The 20597-nt window shown below is 41.6% G+C and overlaps 3 protein-coding genes and 1 long non-coding RNA gene across 4 annotated transcripts; 2 read left to right on the top strand and 2 right to left on the bottom strand.

The window, feature by feature from the left end:
* Nucleotides 1-3275: 3275 nt before the first annotated feature.
* LOC143367467 (uncharacterized) lies at nt 3276-9050 on the bottom strand. Its single transcript, XR_013085041.1, has 3 exons — nt 8798-9050; nt 5366-5455; nt 3276-3389 (listed from the first exon to the last, which is right to left on the bottom strand). It is a non-coding gene; the product is annotated as an uncharacterized LOC143367467 (long non-coding RNA).
* On the top strand, nt 5972-8712 carry LOC143367460 (sodium channel protein Nach). Its single transcript, XM_076809298.1, has 3 exons — nt 5972-6224; nt 6515-6664; nt 7819-8712. The coding sequence occupies exons 1-3, from the start codon at nt 6070-6072 to the stop codon at nt 8495-8497; spliced, it is 984 nt and encodes a 327-aa protein (XP_076665413.1). The 5' UTR covers nt 5972-6069; the 3' UTR covers nt 8498-8712.
* A 3361-nt stretch (nt 9051-12411) lies between the features above and the next one.
* Nucleotides 12412-17558, top strand: Kap-alpha3 (karyopherin alpha3). Its single transcript, XM_076809528.1, has 9 exons — nt 12412-12751; nt 13584-13686; nt 14148-14352; nt 14430-14590; nt 15253-15479; nt 15555-15920; nt 16001-16235; nt 16333-16424; nt 16773-17558. Exons 1-9 carry the CDS (start codon nt 12686-12688, stop codon nt 16863-16865), a joined length of 1548 nt encoding a protein of 515 aa, XP_076665643.1. The 5' UTR covers nt 12412-12685; the 3' UTR covers nt 16866-17558.
* Nucleotides 17222-19887, bottom strand: Mrpl3 (mitochondrial ribosomal protein L3). The gene is made up of 8 exons (XM_076809577.1): nt 19753-19887; nt 19546-19677; nt 19290-19380; nt 18979-19209; nt 18773-18904; nt 18530-18690; nt 18250-18439; nt 17222-18077 (listed from the first exon to the last, which is right to left on the bottom strand). The coding sequence occupies exons 2-8, from the start codon at nt 19605-19607 to the stop codon at nt 17841-17843; spliced, it is 1104 nt and encodes a 367-aa protein (XP_076665692.1). The 5' UTR covers nt 19608-19677; nt 19753-19887; the 3' UTR covers nt 17222-17840.
* Between the last annotated feature and the right edge of the window lie 710 nt (nt 19888-20597).

The following is a 20597-nucleotide window of genomic DNA, read 5'->3' on the forward strand; positions in this document are numbered from 1 at the left end:
TGCAGGCGTACACCAGCGGCAATTAACCAATGTGCAGGCATACCGCGATCAGTTTGATACACTGCTGTCCAACTGGGCGCCGCTACCCCACTCCGGTCTCGCTGTTCGTGAACAAGCTTGACTTTTCAGCTTCTGATCCGCGATAAACAAGTGAACCCGAGCCATGACCACTCGAACTCTGCCACGGTTGCTGGTGTTTGTGTAATCATGGCTTAATCGGCCGCGATAGAGAAACTGGCTTTCGGCCGCGTACCGTTTGCTCACCGAGTACTTCGGCGTTACGTAAATTTAAGAAATGCCGGTTGCCGCCATCGTCGCCACTGCGCGATAAATAAGGAATATTAATCGGGCTCCCCTCGTCTGCCATCGCCGCTGCCAACAGCGTTGACTACGTAGCGGACACGCGACGGGCGCGGGCGTTCGGAATCTAATCTGTTCGCAGTCCCAAGAAGCAATAATCAATTGGGAAAGCGCGGTTCATCGACACGATGTTAATTGCGAACGCATATTGCGCAATGGCACATGGTGCGTTGCAGGTGCTGGCGCGCTTAGCACCCTATTCGCGAGGCACTCTCGCTTTTAGACGGCTGGTTCCAGGTAACTGAATTTATCCCACCTTCGGGATCTAAGATCGTCCAGCGGAATCCTCGCTTGGCAGATACTGTTTGGTAAAAGATTCCGGCCGATGGCAGCGTGACTCGACAGCGGTTGATTCACGCGGCTATGGGATGGAAACGCTGATAACGCCTGTACAGCTATGAACCATCGCTGGCCGTCGATCTCTCCAGGGGTGTAAACTTGCTTTCGGCGCAAGTCCTTCGGAGGTATTTACCAGCGCGCAGTTTGTCACTACTGATAGCTTTGCTCGTGATTCACCAGCACAGACATCTCCAACGTCCATGGCAGCTAAAATTTACACGTTATAACTCACGAGGGAAGATTACGAAAACGAAAATTCATAGAATTCTGAGACCTTGCGAATATGCGGGGGATTTCTTCCTGATTACAACGCAATTTTTGTTTGCTGTCCAAATTCACTCTAAGGGGGGTGTAATTGACCCCCGAAAATCCGGTTATCTTCCGATTTTTTGTTATAACTTATAACAAGAACAGCCTGAGAGAGCTATAATGCAAATTAATTTCACTGATTAATTTATTACATAATTCGGATTATAATAATGCAACTACAAAGAATAAGATAGGTTGTACATAGAATTCTTAAATATTTGTAGACAGTTTTACAATAACTTCACTATGTGTACGAATATCTAACTTCGTAATGTTTACCAGATACTTTTCCCGAGACTGACTTTTGGTACCGAGGCCCTCGCATGCAACAGTGCCGACAACAGTTTCGACTTATTTGTACACTAGGATTAATTCCATTTGCAATTGTACCGTATTTGCTTAATAAATCCTGTTACTTTCTGGTCAGGTGTGACTTTTGAAAATCAATTTTCTCGGAAACTAAGCCTCGGATTAAAAGCTTTTTTTTATTCTGCACGCTTGTGTACGCTTTTAAACTGCCCGCTTGTACCCTCCTTTCAGTTACCGAGGAAGTCGGAATCATTGATACAAGCGTATCACGTGCGCCGCTACATGATTGGGAATAGCGACATGTTTTCCCGTTATATATAAACATAGACATTTAAGCGGTCATGCTCAGTCAGGAGGCCGAAAAATGGGTGGTCTTTGGAAATTTTTTACTCAAAAGCTATAGCACATTTCTCAAAAAATCTTTTTTCCTTTTAAGGATTGCATCTAGTACCGTGCATGGTAATTTTTTTATTTAAAAATATTTATCAATAACTAAGTTATTGTCCATCACTCGAAGGTTCTCTAAAAAAAAAGGTTTCTGCGGTTCCTTCATTCAAATACTAGATAATATAATATAATAAGTAAATTCTTTTCAATTTTTTACTTCAGATGATCGACTTTCGAGAAGCAGTGGTCACCGCAGAAGCCATTTTTTAGAGAACCTTCGAGTGATGGACAATAACTTAGTTATTAATAAACATTTTTAAATAAAAAAATTACCATGCACAGTACTAGATGCAATCCTTAAAAAGAAAAAAGATTATGCTATAGCTTTTGAGTAAAAAATTTCCAAAGACCACCCTTTTTCGGCCTCCTGACTGAGCATGACCCCTTAAAAAAATGACCTTTTAAAGTTCCGGCAATGCTTTATACATGTCGAAAGGCTGATTTTAACCGAGTCCATACATTTCCTGAAAGAAATTGAAGGGTCCAATAGAAAACAGGCGATACGATTTTACAATTTTTACCGTATTATCATTTTAGAGGGGAGCAAGTTGAAGGAAAAATTGTTTGTATAGGAAACGCGGTACGAAATTGTAATTATTTGAAAGGGGCCTAAGTAACGAAATGGGCCTCACTACACCGAGTTTTTCCACTAAGCATTTGTTTTCTCTGCGCGGAGAAAAATTTAATACGATTCTGCCCGGTGAGACGTACATGCTATTAGATTAGGGGCTTGGCGGAATTACACTTACAAGAAAACGAAAATTAGTGAATTGGGTCCCTCGGTTCCTGAAAATACCGCTCGCTTCGGGCCAGCCAAGTTGGTGTAACCCCTTAAGTATGCAAGGAGCCACCCCAAAACAGCTACCTGATCGAGTTCCGCTCCAACGTGCGCCACTTAATGCCCTCAAAGGACCAGAAGTCGCTGCCTCGGGAAGAGAAACGGATCGGTGCCGAAAAATGGCCGTGGAAGCCGCGAGAGGGGGATACGTTAATAGTTTTCGAAGAGGCTCCGCCGGAATGGCGTAAGTGTTGTATATTTACACTGGCGTTACAGGCTCACACCTGGACGCAAGAATAGCGCCGCTTCTTTTTCCCCGAAGTATTTTCTCGCCCGTGCGTCAGCCGGGCTCTGACAAAAGGGATCGCCCATTTTTTTTTTTATCTCCCCTCTTTTTGCCTTTCTGCTGCTCCTCCGCGTTGCAGCCGAGCTTTTATTATTGCAGCAGCTCGCGGAGCTTCCGATGTTTCTGTGGTAGTCAAGCCGATCTTCCACCGTTCGTTTCGACTGCCGAGCTCCACTTGGCGATCATCGGTTGCGTATAATCCTTGCAGAGTTATCGCCGCAAATTTGCGCGCCATAAGCTAGGCGCCAGCAGATTGTCTGCCTGCGTCGTTGAAATTCCTCTCCGCTCCCAGCTTATTCGTGCTTCGTTAACGATTGAGATGCAGCGACAGTCGGCTAGCCGTTCCGGCAAGGGGATAGGCTCCTCGGGCGTAATCGGATCCAAAGAAGACGTCAGAGGGGTGGTTTACACCCGCTTAACTTGCGGACGGTCGGTCTTAGGTACCGAAAGACCGGAACCACGTCGATGTGCGTGCATATGGTGGTCGTAAGAGGGGGTAGTCTAAAATAATAAAGAAGCTGGCATGAGGATGAAGGACTGTTTGTGTTTTCACACACGATGGCCGATTCTCAAATGATAAGTTGCAACTGGAAGAGCCTATAGGCAAGAGACAATGGCCGGGGGGAACCCCCGGCCACCGATAATCCCCTCTGCGTTCTCGGCAGTTTTTCCCTTCTGCAAACCAGTGGCGGATTCAGGAGTCTTTCTTGGAGGGGGCGAAATATGAAAAAGTACATAAGTACATTTTTTAATCTTCCTTTACAGGATTTAAAATTTCCTTGTAATTTATATTTTAATATCTCCATCTGATACTATAACCTAAACAATTAAATTCACATTAATTATTTATACAGAATAGTACACAGTGTCGTAATATTTTTCTTTTATTACTCTTGGGAGGGGGAGGGCGATCGCCCCTATCGCCCCCCTCTGGATCCGCCCTTGCTGCAAACAGAGGCTACCCACTAACAATTAGGCCAGTAACTCTTTGAATTCGAATAAGCAACAAGCCTGGCCTTAATTCCGCGATATCAGATCAATCTCGTTAAATCACATTAAATATCAAACTTCGCCTCCTGACTCGAGTCGCACGAGAGTTTCTAACATCTTTTCTATTGATTCGCCACGCGTCGCCCGCGTAACCGGCATTATTTATAAATCTAGCGCTTCTCTATTTCGTTGATGAAACTGATAAATTAGTTGTGTGCACGAGTAACCCATAAATAATGTATGCCTGTGTATTTGCACACGAGATGCGGGGGAGGCGATCGATTCGGCTTCGCTCGTCGCGAGTAAAGGCTGTTCGGGTGAAAGTAAAAAACAGTCCATGCCTGTGATTCGCGCCAGCAGGTGAAATTTTGGTATGAGGTATAATTACAAGCCGACGGTGGGCGAGTTGCGCTCCAGCTTGAGGTACAGATCGAAGGAATTTTTGTTGGAGAACACTTTGCACGGTGTCCCGTACTTCGTGGACCCTGCGCGGCCCAGGTGGGAGAGGTAACTTAATAATTCAGAAGTTATTCGTTAATTACGCATTTCGGTTAATATACAAGCTATTAATTTTAATGAAGCTACTGATTTTAAGAATCAACCGCATCGGTTGTAGCAACTAAACGACAAATTTTTAAACAATTTTTAAGTTAACGTAAAAAGCTCGTCGCCTGTGTTCAGATTCAGAACCCTATTTATTTTAAATGGAATTATCAAACGCCACTTAATGAAAATAAGCTACGAGTACAGAATAGTGTTTGCAACTCGATTGAAATTGGTGGAATAATAACTGACATAAAGAGAGTTCTTTCTCGCGATACCTAGTGGCTAATCACACACCAAGTGACACGACGTAGCTTCGGTTTCAAGTTTAACCCTTAGATGGTGGGGTGGGGTCTCATGGGCCCCATGGCGATGCTTGAAATTCTTGTCTATTTCGATGTTTCTTACACGTGAGAATGCACGACAACTAATTGTACTTTTATATTCTTTACAGATAACATTTTATTTATCCAATCCAATTCTGCGGGGTTGTAATGATTGGTTCTTGTTAGTTTTGAAAATCTTACAAAGAATTCCCAAATGTGAAATCCCTGCTTTGTAGAACCAATATTCGTAATAGACTCATAATACTTGTGATAATAGTATTATCACAGTGGCGCAGACAGAGGGGCGGGGGAGGCGAGCCCCTCCCTCAAGGGAGAAATACTTATTTAAATTTGCAAAATACTTATTTTAACTTAGCAATATGAGAGGAAATATGATACCAAAAAAATAATTTTTCATTTAGCAGGAAAATATTATCGGGAAAGGTCCCTGGTTTATTTCTCAGACCTACGCCCACCCTCCTCAAGGAAATCTTGGATTCGGTCCTGCGCTCCCCCACCACCCCCGGGAATCCCAAATCCGCCCCTGTATTATCATAGTATTATCATATAATAGTATGATATAGCAATCCTTTGTTATAAAATTTGATTTTTAATTACATTTTCTCATCACTTCTTCCATATGGCAGGTCTACAGTCTTTCTTAATGCACATCAAGCACTCAGTGCTGCATTTATTAAATACAGAATTCTGGAAAAGAGAAAAGAAAGTATCACAGTAATTTCGAATTTTAATTCCACAGATCACCAATTTTTCATTTTGATAAGGTTTAACGATACCAGTGTTTAATATCGATGTAAAGTTTGATGTGCCAGAGTGGCATACTTGGAGTGCAAGTGGTTTATAAGAACTGCCATCAAAATTATCATTATTTCTGCATTAATATAGCATTGCGATATGTTTGTAATGCGATATATAGTTTTTTTTTTACAGTTTATGCTCGTCGTTTAATGCACGATTGGATCTTTTATAGGATAGCGTGGTTCCTTCTGACGATTTCATCGATCGTAGCCACTTTCGTTACAAACATTATAATATGGAATAAATTTCAAACGGAACCAACTATAACCGGGCTGGATATAATGACAGAGCATATCAGTATTGAATTTCCTCAAATATTTCTTTGCTTCGATTGGTCCCAGCTGAATCACTCTCGTTTACACAAAGCAAGTACAGAATTTCGACAGTTATACATTGTAGAACTTACATTTGTTATTAAAAATTACATTTTCACTTCACAATTTTACCAATTTAATAATTCATTGGCGAGCCCAAATTTGTTTGTAATTCGTACATAGGATGAGATGTTTATACACGAACAATTGTACAATTGGAATTGGGGAAAGAGCATCGATTCAGGACCATCCAAGGCGGCTTATGAAACGAAGAATAATTTTCGTAGCACTTTTGAGCCATTGATACCTGATTGTGATAACTTGATTAGCAACTGTACATACAGGTAACTGTGACATCATGGGATTACATTTGAATCGGTATATTGTTTTGTTAATAGACCATCAAACTATATACATAACGAAGTAATCATCTGGTTTTAAAACCACTGCTGTGCAAAAGTCTACGAAAGTCTGAGAGTTGTTCGAAAACCTGCCCATGTAAGACAAAAGATTCCGATGATTAGAAAGCCAGAAAGAGGGAGAAAATATAAATACTTTTGCATTTTTTCCATATGGTTCATTTAAGTTCGTAATAGTAGCTACTAAGTAAAACTAATCATGTTCTTTTTCGCAGAGGAATAAAAGTACCATGCGGCAAACTATTTACAAAAGTTCTTGTTTCCGTGGGTGCGTGTTGCAAATTCAATGCTTTGGGGCCCCTCAAAGTCATGGATCTTTCATGGGATCTCGAATTTGAAACTACGAGTTCAAGCTATCCTTGGAGGTAACATTATTACGCCAGGTGCAGACGAGCGGTTTGCGTCAGTTTGCCGCCGCGGCAACCCTCCGCGCGCGTTTTAGCAGACCCTAAATTTATATGAAGCAGTTCACACGATACGCAAAGTTTTGCGGCTGCTAGGCGGTGTGTTTGCGTTCGTTTTAACGAGCGCGCGTATTGCTTCACCGCAAATGAACGCAGCGACAAACTGCCGCAAGCCACTCGTCTGCACCGGGCCTTACATGTCTTTAAAATCTATTAGTCCATGAAAATCAGTGAACGGCGGAAAATACAGGAATGATGAAACTATTTCGCGGAGGGGGAATAACCAATCAACGCCAAGGTGGGAAACGAACGGCGCCACCGTCGAGCCAAACCAAGCTAGCCAAGCGGGGGAGCTGTTGTCGACGCTGGTTGGCTGCGGCCTCATTTCCCCTGGCTAGGTTGGTTTGGTGGTGATGACGCCATGATGGGAAACGAAACGGCGCCACCGTCAAGCCAGGCCAAGCCAATGCAAGTGACGCCACGCTTTCGAATTCGTACGAAGCTAGCCAAGGGGTAATGAGGCGGCAGCCAACCAGCGTCGACAACAGCTTGGCTAGCTTGGTTTGGCTCGACGGTGGCGCCGTTCGTTTCCCACCTTGGCGTTGATTGGTTATTCCCCCTCCGCGAAATAGTTTGATCATTCCTGTATTTTCCGCCGTTCACTGTTCAAAATAATAAACCTGTCATGCGTTCCAATTAGTCCTCGTGTTACAAAAAGCCATCTGACAAAGAGGCAAATATAGATAAATAAACAAATGGTCAAGTTACTTTAACCCATTAGCTGCCACGATCCCCATTTGGGACTTTTTCAAAAATATCGAATATTTTCAAAACAAAACATAAGTTGAATATAATTATACTGTCACACCACTTTTTGTGGTGTGACAATATAATTATATATATATATAACTTATCCGGCCAAAAATTAAAAAAAAAAATTAGGCAGTTAATGGGTTAAACTACTTTTTAACATAAAATACCAGAGCATAGTGTCACACCTGATTACAAGTTTACAAAATTTTCCCAACCAAATTATAATTGGATTTAACAGAATTTAATAGGCATATTTATGTTTTTTTTAACTGTATTAAATTCACAACTGTTTCAAATTACAGACTTTACTTCACTCCGAATGTCGAGTCAAGCCCAAAACCAGGCGAAAGGCCCATAGCAAAAGTGTACTTCCCTATAGACATTGAATTTATTGTGGACATAACATACACTACCCCCGACATTCGTTATTTAACCCTTCGACAACGAGAATGCTATTTCAAACAAGAGGGTGTAAGAAGTCTAAATGACTGCGAAATGAACTGTTTTATCGACAGGCTACTTGCGCGTTGCAATTGCCTACCATGGTTTTTATCATCCATTGATAAGGCAGAATGTCCAGTCTCGAAGTATTCTTGTTTGAACAATACCAGCGCGAACACGAACCAATGTAAATGTTGGATCTCGTGCGATCATACGTCGTACACCGTTAAAGGGATGATAAAGTCGACCACAAATGTTACCCGAATTATGTTAAGAAAGTGGCCGACAGCTCTCTATAAGAGAGAAATGCGATTCGGTTATTTAGATTTGCTTGTATCGTTCGGCGGTATTGCCGGTCTTTTCTTGGGATATTCTTTGCTAACGTCCGTCGAACTGGGATATTATTTTAGCCTTAGAACATATTGCGGAGCCGTGATTCGATCGTCTCGAAACAGATACAATATTATAACGGTTCACGTGGTGGAGAAACTTCCACGTAAAACCGATCTTAAACCACAATATTACCAATATGTAAATTGACTAATTCCTTAGAGAGGCACTTGGCCTTTACAATGCCTGTAATTTAAACATATAATTACGGATACAACTACCTCGATATCCGCCATGTATTCTAATTGTACAATAAATTCAAAGCAATACATGGTATAAACACAATAATGACATGGTATATTAGCCCAAGATACTTCTAAGCAATTTGAGCAATGCGTGTACTGATTTTTCTAACTTAGCATTACCGAGTACGCCGGTTCTATGGCAATTATTTCACCAGGATTTATTTTACGGACAGCTACAACATGCCTACCATATTGTTCATTATACCTTATCGTTACTGCATCACTAGCACAAGGAATTTCAGTATTACGAGTCTGTATTTTAGGCACTGAGCATTCACTCTGACACCTGATAGCATTTTCTTCCTTTGACTTATGAGAGTTCAGTGTCTGTTTCAAAGACGTAAGTTTTTCAATGCATTTTTCACGATTTTTTTCATCCAGTGACATGTTTTGTAACCAGTGCTAACCTAGTAGCTAGTAAAGGATGCCCAATGCTTAAGCATTTGCTTCAGAATAAGTAGCCACTATGAATACCGGCCCTATCTCGGAATGGATTGGTCTGACGTCATTACGCGCATGCGTGCGTGTTCCCCCTCTACTACGCGTATGTTCCCCCTCCACTACGAGTAGGATTTGCCGACAGTGTCGGCGAGCGTTGCAAAGATTGGGGACGGGTTTTCTCGCGCATGCGCAGCGGTTTTAGCATTAATATAGTACAAGTTTCGATAAAATGGGGTACCTTGATCACCCTGTTCCTTTGTCGCCAATAACACTACAAGGAGAGATGTCTGCACCGTTCACAACGGTGTTCTTGACAAACGCACACTGAAATCACGAATTGCTATCTTCCAACTTTGTTTTCCATGTTTGTTATTGCTATACATTTGGCAATATCAATTTTTCGAAACCTAAATAGATTTTAGATAAATTAATATTTATCTAATAAGTAGATAAAATTAAAATATCTATGTTATTAAACCTTATCACTCAAATTAAATATCATTAAATATCTATATTACTAAAATAGTAACTTTTCATGATTAATAAAGATTAATAAATGTACTTAGATACGCATCATGGTATACTGGGTATTCAAGAAAGCGTATGTGTGTATATGCGTATATGTATAGACCTCATAAAATGTTATGATATTAAAAGTTTAAATGAAATGATATGAATATAGATTTGCATTCGAAATTCACATTTGTTAAAAGCATATTCGGAAGTGTTTTTTAGCTAGATTATAATGTGGCGGCACCGACATACACACATAATAAGTACATACATACATGCCAACTGGCACTTTGTGGCACTCCCACCAAAATCCATGGTCAAAGATAAGCTTCGAAGTCAAGTCGCGAGTGGCGCTGAATGATCACACTTATCAACACTTGTTAACGCTATGGTCCATGGATATCAGGCTATATTCACGAAATACTGTTGAAGTGCGCGCCCATAGGCATATATAGACAGAGCGTAAGCTGAGGGGGTGTAAGATTCGCGGTAAGGGGAGCGATACAGGTAAATCGGGTAACGCAGTGATTATGTATTCCGAATGCTTCCGAAGCTAACCCGACGTCGGGCCGACGTGCCTGTATCTGACTTCTGCCTTTTCCCCTCCAAGCCTACCGTTCCCCTAGCCTATAGTCCCAGCTTCTGCTCCGTCTATATATGTCTATGCGCGCCAGTGCGCGCGAAATGGATGCCGACCAAGGGGGCTAACTGCCAGTGCGGGGGGACTCGTCGCGAGACGGGGACGAGGTAAGGGGTGCCTCGTTTTCATTGGCCACTGTTCGGCGCAAGCGCAGTACTACCATGTGTAACGTTCATGGACCTAAGAATAGAGGAGACGGAGCACTAAGCTGCGGGGCCTAAGCTCGCGTAAGTAAGGGGGGAACACGATACTGCGCATGCGGTGGTGGGACGTCGGTGATTGGTCAATGAATTTCGTTACTACGTGATTAATGCGCCGTATGAACTAACTACCACGCTACTGACGGTAACCAAATTCGCTCAGAAACGAAACGTTGATCATAACAGAAATGCGTACTGTGAAAGGAAAGTGTGTCGTGAAAAACTGCGAAAATGCAAAGAAACAAAGAGAAGAACGTGGTGAAGAAGCAGAATGAACTCAAAGAGTGACGTATCATCGATAAGAGGCATTGGTTTTTATGTATAGATATTTTGAGGTAAAGTTTGTGTTCAAGTCTGAAGCATTGATACGTAATTGGAAACATTATGCTGCTTTAGTTTTCCAAAAGATTTGGTTAAAAGACAGAAATGGGTTCAAGCCTTACAATTACAAGCAAAAAACATTACCAATAATGGTACTTACTCAATTTCTAGGTTGCAAAATAATTTTCCAGAACATTATTGAACATGCCCACAATCAGGACACACTTGAAAATCACCGCATTCATTTGATGAGATGCATTATACAAAAACATGTCAAAACAAGACTGTTTTACATTTCAAAGTCAGCAACAAGCAATATGTCTACGTGTAGACAATTCTATACAAATTTAATACACTTCAAAGGGCATTAGACTGCCTGTAGTTGTATGCCTATTAGTTGTATGTTCTTTAAGTTAGTTTTATGTACGGTAAATAGCTGTATTATTTCTTATTCGGAATAAATAGACTTTTATCTTAATTACCCATTTATTTATTAATGTAGTTACTGAATAAATATAAGTATGATGTAATGTTATGTTATTCCATTTTTGTGAAATTGACAAATTGATAAATCTAATAGTTAACGACATTTTTTAAATAAAATGACACTTTTTAGGGGTGAGTGAAAGAAATGTATCAAATTACATGTATTTAATAATAAGTATAGTAATAAGTATGTATTGTTAATGTGTAATGTTTAATTTCATACAAATAATAAATTATTTTGAATCAGTATCTGTTTTAATTAATTTTATATATTCTAATAATTGAAGATGCATATTTCCCTTCAAATTTATAAATGATCACTGTTTAACTTATAAGGTACTAACCGTACCCTCCGTCCCTATATTCATATGTCTACTATATAGGTGCCAGAATCGGCTTCCCTTCGGAAATTTGGCAACGTTGCATGTCACTATAACCGCTGAATTATGCCTAGTGACATGCAACGTTGCCAAATTTCCGAAAGAAAGCCGTTTTGACGCCTAGTGTCCATGATGCCGAATGGTCGACCGGCCGACCGTCTGAAGTTAAACCTGGTTGAGCTGCTCTCTGCTATGCATTTGTGGAAAGAGAGATACCTATATAACAACTGGAAGAGTTATACCGAGGAGACCGTAAACTCGATGGATCTGTAAAGTAAAAATCGTAAACATGTCTTGTCTCTCGAGCACCGGCACAAACGATTTGACAGAAATATGAGAAGATAACGAACCGGAAGTCTTAATCGAAGACGCTACATCAGTCGGTGCTGTCACTCCCTGTCACTCGATGCTTTAATTTACAACCGCCCTACATCTTTTCCAGTTACTATACCTACATTGCATTTTTCTGAACATATTTTCATAAATCTACTTCATCTATAATTGAAATTGGTACAAGTCGACTATTTAATACAATTAATATTTCTGTGTCGAGTTGTAATGCGTTGTAATGTTGCGCGTTTTAGTGGGTCTTTCCGATAAATGGCCCGTTCGTGACGCGAAGCGCTGTGTAAAGCATTCTGCCCGTGAAATGTGCGTTAAAAAAAAACGATTTCGGTCTTTTTATTTTAATTTTATTTATCAATGTTAGCGTATTCGGCTGACAAAATCGATCCGATCTATATACAAGTTTTAACAGTAACGATGCGAGTGGCAGGGTTTTCAGTACTGCCACTAGTGATCGTCCTGGAGCGCCACTGAGCGCCACCTTACCGAGGCCCAGTCCACGTTCGTTTCAGAACGGTCGAAACGCTACGTTCGTGTTGGGAAAACGTGACCACAGGGAACATCGTGTGGCGATCGTCATCCGAGGGACGAGTGTTATGCATGATATTGCATATTGACGTACATTAAGGTTGTCGCGCGACGGCATGCAGTTGTCGAAGTAAATAGGCTGCAATTACACGGTTACGGGATTTCTCGCAGTAACACGGGTACTGGGTGCCGGCACACATCAATATATACGCGAGCACGGAGGATTGGTTATTGAAAAAATGGCGGCGGAAATGCTAAACAAGAACCGAATGATGGTTTTTAAGAACAAAGGCAAAGATCAAGATGTGAGTAATACAGCGTGCCCTTTGCTTTGCGTAACTAACTCGCGCGCCTAGAACATTCGTCCGGACCTAGCTCCGAGCCGTTGGACATCGAAATTACTCCGCACTCAGCCACTACCTCCTGCGATATTCTCGGATCTACTTAGTTCGATACACTCGTACTGTCGTTCCGGTGATTGAATTCCGCGTAGATTATCGCGCGACTGTATCGCTCCGTTGGTAGCGATTCTCGCATCGATCGCCGTACCGTTGATGGTCGTGTTTCAAATAAATGAAACGTGTCGCTCGGCTTAGGGCGGTATTGTCAAACGCGTTGTCGGCTAAGAGGGATCGTATTATGATTAGCCACGAGGAGTATATCGACTGATTACAAGCGGTACTTCCCACGTCTGCTGGAAGCATTGCTTATGCATCTATGATGTTCTTGCCCCTTTTTTTTCAGACAAATATTGTAATGGCTGTATAGTTTCCAGAATTTCTTCATATATTTCTGTGTTACCGAGGGAGATGGTCAGGAGTATTACGATCAATATTAAAGACTAGTAGAGTGTGTTTGAACCCTTTGCGTTTACCTTGGAGGGCATTACCATATTATAGAATCATTGTTTAATATCTAATAATAAATTCTACAGCGTGATTGTATGTTGATGCGAACTTGGAACTTGATCAAATATTTGTAGTTGTGTACTATTGCAGAACAGGCTCAATATGGTATTAGCGCTTGTTGCGTAGTACTAGGATTTTAGTGAAACTATAAATTTCTTGTCCGTATGGTATCGCTAATGACTCTTTGCATTTCAGTAGCTGTGGGTAATTAATGGATTAAATGTTTTAGGAAATGAGAAGAAGACGAAATGAAGTGACAGTGGAGTTGCGTAAAAATAAACGCGAAGAGTCTTTACAAAAACGAAGAAACGTGCCTATTACAGATTCTACAGGTATGTTCCTGAAATTTCTTCAAGATCTTCCCGATAGACTAGGCTTGTGAATTTAGCGAACGTGGCAACTGATTTTCAGAGTCAACGCCTCCTTTCCCCCACCGCACGTCTTGGCCTCTGCGGTGGCCGAGGTGCTTGGAGCGTCTCAGGCCCGTACCATATGAACCGCTCGTGGCGCATTGGGGCGACATTGTATCGATAGGTTTCCACATCGTCCCAGACAGCACGATTTTCGATGCGTCTTTGTTTTGCGCGGTTCGCGTGGTGCGGGCCTGAGGCGCTCCAAGCACCTCGGCCGCCGCGGGGGTCGAGACGCGCGGCGGGAGAAAGGAGGCGATGCCTCTGAAAATCGGCCGCCGCGTTCACTTGATTCCCAAGCCTCCGATAGATTAATACGTATAAAACACACATATTGAACGATAAATAAAATTTAATTGTTAAGCGATAACCCTTTCTTCCAGACGAAGATGACGTTGATAAACATCTGGCAAAAATCAGTTTGACAGAGCTGGTAGTAAATGCTGGCAGTTCAGATCCAAATGTTCAGTTAGAAGCTGTACAATCGGCAAGAAGGTTACTGTCCTCAGATCGTAATCCTCCGATCGATCCATTAATTGATAGTGGCATTTTACCGGTACTAGTTCGTTGTCTTCAACAGCACAATAGGTACGAAACTGTTCAAGTTCGTATGCACTCCTAGCGATCCGGATAACCCATAACATGCGCTATGATCTGTCTCACAGTTCATCTCTGCAATTCGAGGCAGCGTGGGCTCTAACAAACATTGCAAGCGGAACGTCGCCTCAGACTCAAGCAGTCGTTAATGCTGGCGCCGTTCCACATTTCCTACATTTGTTACTTTCAAGTCAGCAAAACGTTTGCGAGCAAGCTGTATGGGCTTTAGGTATGAGATCGAACGCGAGAATAAGCCCCGTTGCGCACTTGCGACAAGTTGCCGACTACCACGAGTTACACGGAGACATAGGAGTTCGTACGCACTTGGTCGCGGCAACCACGAAAACGTGAGCGATAGACGGGAGACCAAGTGGTCGCGGCGACTTGATTCCAATGCACGCGTTCACACGACAAGCGGTTTTGTTGGCGACCAGACACCTGCAAGCAACGAAATGAGTTTCGATACGCAGAAATTTATTTTGCGAATTGAATCTCGAAAGGCAATTTGGAACTTGTCATATAATGAATACTCCAATCGTGACATTTAAAAAAACAATAAGAAGAAATGGTGCATTTATTTGAGAATGAGAAAACCAGTAAACATTCCTTTTGGCGGCGTTCTTCCAATATAGGATGCACCCAATATCGCCTCTTCTTTTTCTTTTTTTTTTTTTCAATGTACTTCATAATTACAACAATCTCCGCGACGTCCATTCTGCTTGGCGCTCTCTACGAAACGGATAGGTATCGAGTTGCTCGGTCTGGTCGCTCCGTTCGGTTGCCCGAATTTTGGTCTCTCGGCGACCAAGTTGCCGGCGACTGGTCGCAAGTGCGTAACGGGACTTAGAAACAGAGGGCGCACTTGGAATTGATGACACTTTCTTTTCGTAGGAAATATTATTGGAGACGGTCCAACATCTAGGGATTATGTTATTAATCTCGGTATTGTACAGCCATTGTTAACGTTTATTAAGCCGGATATACCAATTAGTTTTTTACGCAATGTGACGTGGGTGATCGTGAATTTATGTAGGAATAAAGATCCACCGCCACCTGTCAAAACGATCAAGGATATTTTGCCTGCTCTTAACATGCTCATTCACCACACAGACATCAACGTGAGTGACGCGCGAAAATGATCTTGTATGTATCGCGTCACGTTATATTTATCGTGTTCAACGTGCGCATTGCAGATCCTTGTTGATACAGTGTGGGCGTTGAGTTATCTTACCGATGGCGGTAACGAGCAAATTCAACTGGTCATAGACAGTGGCGTGGTGCCTCGTCTCATACCGCTTCTCTCGCACAAGGAAGTCAAAGTGCAAACAGCTGCTCTGAGAGCGATTGGTAATATCGTGACGGGCACGGACGAACAAACGCAGACTGTGTTGAACTGCGACGCCCTCTCGCACTTCCCCAATTTACTAACCCATCAGAAGGAAAAAATTTGTAAAGAAGCAGTTTGGTTCCTGTCTAACGTCACCGCAGGCAATCAGTCTCAAGTTCAAGACGTCATAGATGCTGGTCTATTGCCGCTTATTATTCGAAATTTGGCGAAGGTAACCCAGGCATTCTCCTTCAGAATTGATCAAACAATGCGCGGCTAAAGTATTTAATATCATTCGATCGCATCGAATAGGGTGAATTCCAAACGCAGAAGGAAGCAGCATGGGCCATCAGTAATTTAACGATAAGTGGTAACAGAGATCAAGTAACGCGGCTTATACAAGACGGCGTCATCGAACCTTTCTGTGGTCTCCTTTCCTGCAAAGATACTCAAGTTGTACAGGTTGTTTTAGACGGTATACATAACATGCTGAAAGTTGCTGGACCTCAGGTTGAACAGTTGGCTAACATGATCGAAGAGTGTTCAGGTTGGTACTGCCTGGCATTGAAGGTGTTAAGCGTTTTCATTATTGAAAGCGTACCGGTGCGATGTGCATACGTATACGTATTAAATTATATTTGCAGGTATGGACAAGATCGAAGCACTGCAGAATCACGAAAATGTAGAAATTTATAAACTAGCGTACGACATTATCGAGCAATACTTTTCCGAAGAGGTGTGTAACTGTTCTACTTACAAAGAAACATTTTCAACCCGAAGATTCTCATATTATTGAAGCTTCGTGTGAATCTAGAGCACATTGGAGTATGCAAGGAGCGATTAGTCTTTTCTAGGGAAATTAATAATAAATATAAACGAAAAAACGCGATAATTTTAAAGCTGATTTTCACCCCTTCAGAGTGAATTCCCGCAAAAAAATATCTTGTATACTCTAATGTGATTTACATTCACGCGAAATTTCATTGAAATCAGAATTTTCGGGTTGGGAATGTGCCCTTGTTAGTATGTAGTTCGTTTTTGTTAGTTGTGTCATACTGGAACATATTATGTTGTATGATTTTAGACAGACGACATGAATTTGGTGCCCTCGGTTGGAGAAGGTAGATTCGAGTTCGAAGAGACGCCTAGTAGTCCCAGCGAAGGTTTTAAATTCTGAAAGGGCCTCCATTATCTTTTATCCGATCGTGCCGTCCCCCGACAAACTCCATTACGGAGTCATTCTGCTTACCCTTTCCTACTTGTATGTCTCGTTCTTGCTCCAATGACGACACGTGGCAATATCGATATGCCACCGCTGAACCAAGAATCATGTTTTTCTTTCTCCTGCTAATCCAAAGCCGTAACAGTAAACTGATTAATTCTTTTTGCCCGATATAATAAGGGATATCGGAACGGAGTTGGGGCAAAAGATGCAAAAGGAGCAAAGGGGTTTCTTTCCGAAACGAGAGGGGGAGCCTAGTTCTTCTCTTTTCATTTTGAATTTTCTAAGGACGTGTACACGTTACTTTCCGGTTTTTCTTTTTTTTTTCTCTTATTCAATTGCACATACTAAAATATCATTGGCGGAGCGGAATTTAGCCGGACGCAGCTAGGAATATGCAACGTACCGAGTAAATTATATTAGTCAACATGATTAACTCGCTCTCTAAACCGAGGAGCAACAGAGGGAAAAGAAGTAAAAGAATAATTTTACTGCTTGTTCATGCTGCTGTCCATTCTAACTCGAGATGAGTCTTGGTTAGCGATGTTACATTTACAAAACGATTCGTGTATATTTTAGGCATGTTAAATTTATAATAATATTGATTACTAAATAAATGAATCGATTGACTACTCTTTATTAGCTTAATTTACGACTATGTCATTATTCATTTTGTTAATATTTCTGTAAGAAGTAACAGACGATTAATAAAGCTATCACGTAAATTCGGCAATATTAGGTGCCGATTTTTATCCAAACTTTTGATCGTGCGGGAGTAACATAATAATTCAAGGAAGAGAAAGAGAGAGGGGAGGGAGGGAGGGAGAGGGAGAGAGAGAGAGAGGCGGGGGGTATGGGTGTGTTTGTAATTGTTTGCGCAAAATACGTTCTTTTTACAAAAATTTTTTATGTACTATATTGTCATCACAATTATGATTCGGGGGTGAATTCGATCGTGTCATCTTTAAACGCGTGAACATCATCCGCATAAATGTCCTCCGGTAGCGTGTCTTCGTCGCCGTTCGGTAAAAACGTGGGAAAATTGGGCGTAGTATTTCTTTTTGTTGGTAGAAGCGAATCATACAAATAACAGAAGCTGTTAGTTTCACCTGGTACGTTCGGACCTAGCACCCAAATTACATTGTACTTCGTGTTTACTCGTAATATCTGTAAAGAAAAATGTGTTTCCATGAAAATGTTAATCCACCAGATCGCAAATGATCGTTACAAGGATAGTCTGTCTATTTGCAGCATTGAAATTTTCGACAAAATGTGTTTCCTTACACGTGAAGAATTTTTTGTTAAGGATCCTATAATAGGTGAAATAAGTGTCTATTACCTTTACACCTTTGAGAATACGCCAACGATTTCCCATGTGCCCAGGCATCTTGGTACCAGGCATTACTCTAGCCTTTACATTTCCTGAACCAATACTGCCTGGTCTTCTATGAGTTTTAGTTACTCCATGAGACGCAGGCATTCCCTTAAATCCCCACCTCTTCATGACACCCTGAAAGCCACGATCTACCCTATATTCGTACATGTAAATAGAAAGAAAATCAGCGTAGTGGATCGTCGGATGTCTGATGTAGAATTAAGGATGTTAGCAAAATGCTTACGTTTTTCCTCTAATGTCAAGGAATTCTCCTGGCTTGAAATGAGCTGCGGTCAATGGGGTTCCCGGCTGGAGGACAGCATCTGGCGAAATTATGAATCTCATTAACATTTTCTTTGGTGTAACTCCAGCTGTGTTAAATATCCCGTAATACTCCTTAGTAATCTGTGAAAATCAATAACGTGAATAGTTTGTTCAATCGCGAGAAAGTTTTGAAAAGGAGGGGACAATGATTCGTTCGACTCACTAACTGTGGATCAACGTTCACCGCGCCTACTACAAGGCAACCATTTTTTTTCCTGATCTGTTTATGTTTGGTTCGCACAACTGGGTCAAAGCTTTCTGGTGGTATGTATTTCACGACTTCGTTATCTATGATCTTGAAAAGAATACAGTGGAGTTACGCGAATGACGTAAAGGTATATTTTGAAGGATTCTAATAGGGAGTGTTACCTGTAACAAAGTACTTAGTACTCTCTTCCCATTTTTTAGCCACATAGGGTACACTCCTATTTTCTTGCCGATTAAGCCAGTACGCTTGGATCCTTTGGTCCATTCCGAAACAGGTTGAATTAATTCTGCATTCAATGGTGATTGGTTTTCCCAATTTATAAGACCTTGCTTGGATATTACAACTTCCGAAAGGAATTCTTTGTTTTCCGGGGTAAGTGCTTCGTTGTACCTCTAACAGAGACATCGATATTACATAGCATGTACTAAGCGCAAGGGTAAGAAAATGTACCTTAAATTTTGCAAATGCATACCACACGTTCTGGTTTTGGAAGCCATTCTGGGTGACGCTTTCTAGGTGGAGGATCCATTCTACCACGACTGGGTGGTGTCATCATATCAGCACTGAAATTGTTGTGATACCGTTAATATACATACGCAGCGTGACATTGTAAGAATTAGTATTTAAGTAAACAGAAAACTGTATTACAAGTGATACTATATTTAAAGATATTGAATGTGCAACAAGAATACACCATTTAGATTAATATGCAAATTTTCTGTCGATACCTTCGTTTTAAGCACTTGCTAAAAAGTTGAAAGCCGTTAAATGTTTTTAAGATTGATGCCATATTTATACAGATCTGAAGACTTGCAGGTTTCAGTGTATGTGGTATCACAAGTGTGAGACACTAATTTAACCTGAAAAGGGAATACGCATTGCTACTAAATGAGTCCAATTATTAGAATATACATGTCCTTAATTAATGTCATTACTTTTGACGTAGTTTATAAACGAAAAAGTTATAATAAGGTAATCATTTCTTTCATAATTCTGTGGAGAACAGTACGCAACACGGAACGGATTCAATCTGCAAGCATGTAGCAGAAGCATGTATAAGTAGAAGCTGGTAGAAGCTTTAATAAGTAAGAAACACTGAAAGCGCAAGCGCTGGGTATGGGGGAGCGATTCGTGGATCGTGGGTTTTCGGTAGTTTTCGGCTTCGCCCACGAGTTTACCCTCTCTCCACGATCAACCGTATTCCCCTCTTGGTTTGTATGCATGCATAGGAATGCACTGTGCCCCGATGGAAAGAAGTCGGTCGAGAAACTCTAGGAGCGGTATTCTCAGTCCGAATAGTATATCCCTATTGGCCAGCGTGACAACGTCGACGAATACAAAGTAAGCAAACGGGGCACCCCATTGGTTGTTTCTGATAGAGACGAAGATAGCTCTATAAGAATCAACCAATCCAAGTCATCTTCTGGAACTAGCGCAGAGTCCGAAGCGAGATACCGAATTCGCTGTAATTAGTTCTCGAAGAATCACGCAACAATGTCGACAACCGATTCCCTTGGCTAGTTGATTTAGCTTGACGGTGGCGCCGTTTCGTTTCCCACCTTGGCGTTGATTGGTTTGACGTCACAGCGCCATCGCGCGCATGCGTGGTGTTCCCCCACCGCTAAATACGTTACGCCGTACGGGATTTCCGCGCTGCCCTGCCTACAAGTGTATGTATACATATACAGGGTCAACCATTAAAACTGCAACCCACGCGCGCGCGAACAGACGAAAATGGCAACACCACCTCACGGATGCAATCCACTCATCAATTCACCGG

The sequence above is a fragment of the Andrena cerasifolii genome, chromosome 1 (assembly GCF_050908995.1).
Source record: "Andrena cerasifolii isolate SP2316 chromosome 1, iyAndCera1_principal, whole genome shotgun sequence".
NCBI classification, from domain to species: domain Eukaryota; kingdom Metazoa; phylum Arthropoda; class Insecta; order Hymenoptera; family Andrenidae; genus Andrena; species Andrena cerasifolii.

Excerpts from the sequence above, each read along its gene's own strand:
- LOC143367460 (XM_076809298.1), top strand. The coding sequence starts at position 6,070 with ATGTTTATACACGAACAATTGTACAATTGGAATTGGGGAAAGAGCATC. Across the intron at positions 6,225-6,514 it reads ATTAGCAACTGTACATACAG|AGGAATAAAAGTACCATGCG; the intron begins GTAACTGTGACA and ends TCTTTTTCGCAG. Across the intron at positions 6,665-7,818 it reads AGTTCAAGCTATCCTTGGAG|ACTTTACTTCACTCCGAATG; the intron begins GTAACATTATTA and ends TTCAAATTACAG.
- Kap-alpha3 (XM_076809528.1), top strand. The coding sequence starts at position 12,686 with ATGGCGGCGGAAATGCTAAACAAGAACCGAATGATGGTTTTTAAGAAC. Across the intron at positions 14,591-15,252 it reads GCAAGCTGTATGGGCTTTAG|GAAATATTATTGGAGACGGT; the intron begins GTATGAGATCGA and ends TTCTTTTCGTAG. Across the intron at positions 16,236-16,332 it reads CATGATCGAAGAGTGTTCAG|GTATGGACAAGATCGAAGCA; the intron begins GTTGGTACTGCC and ends TTATATTTGCAG.
- Mrpl3 (XM_076809577.1), bottom strand. The coding sequence starts at position 19,607 with ATGGCATCAATCTTAAAAACATTTAACGGCTTTCAACTTTTTAGCAAG. Across the intron at positions 19,381-19,545 it reads AGCAAGTGCTTAAAACGAAG|TGCTGATATGATGACACCAC; the intron begins GTATCGACAGAA and ends CAACAATTTCAG. Across the intron at positions 18,440-18,529 it reads CTTGACATTAGAGGAAAAAC|GGTAGATCGTGGCTTTCAGG; the intron begins GTAAGCATTTTG and ends GTACGAATATAG.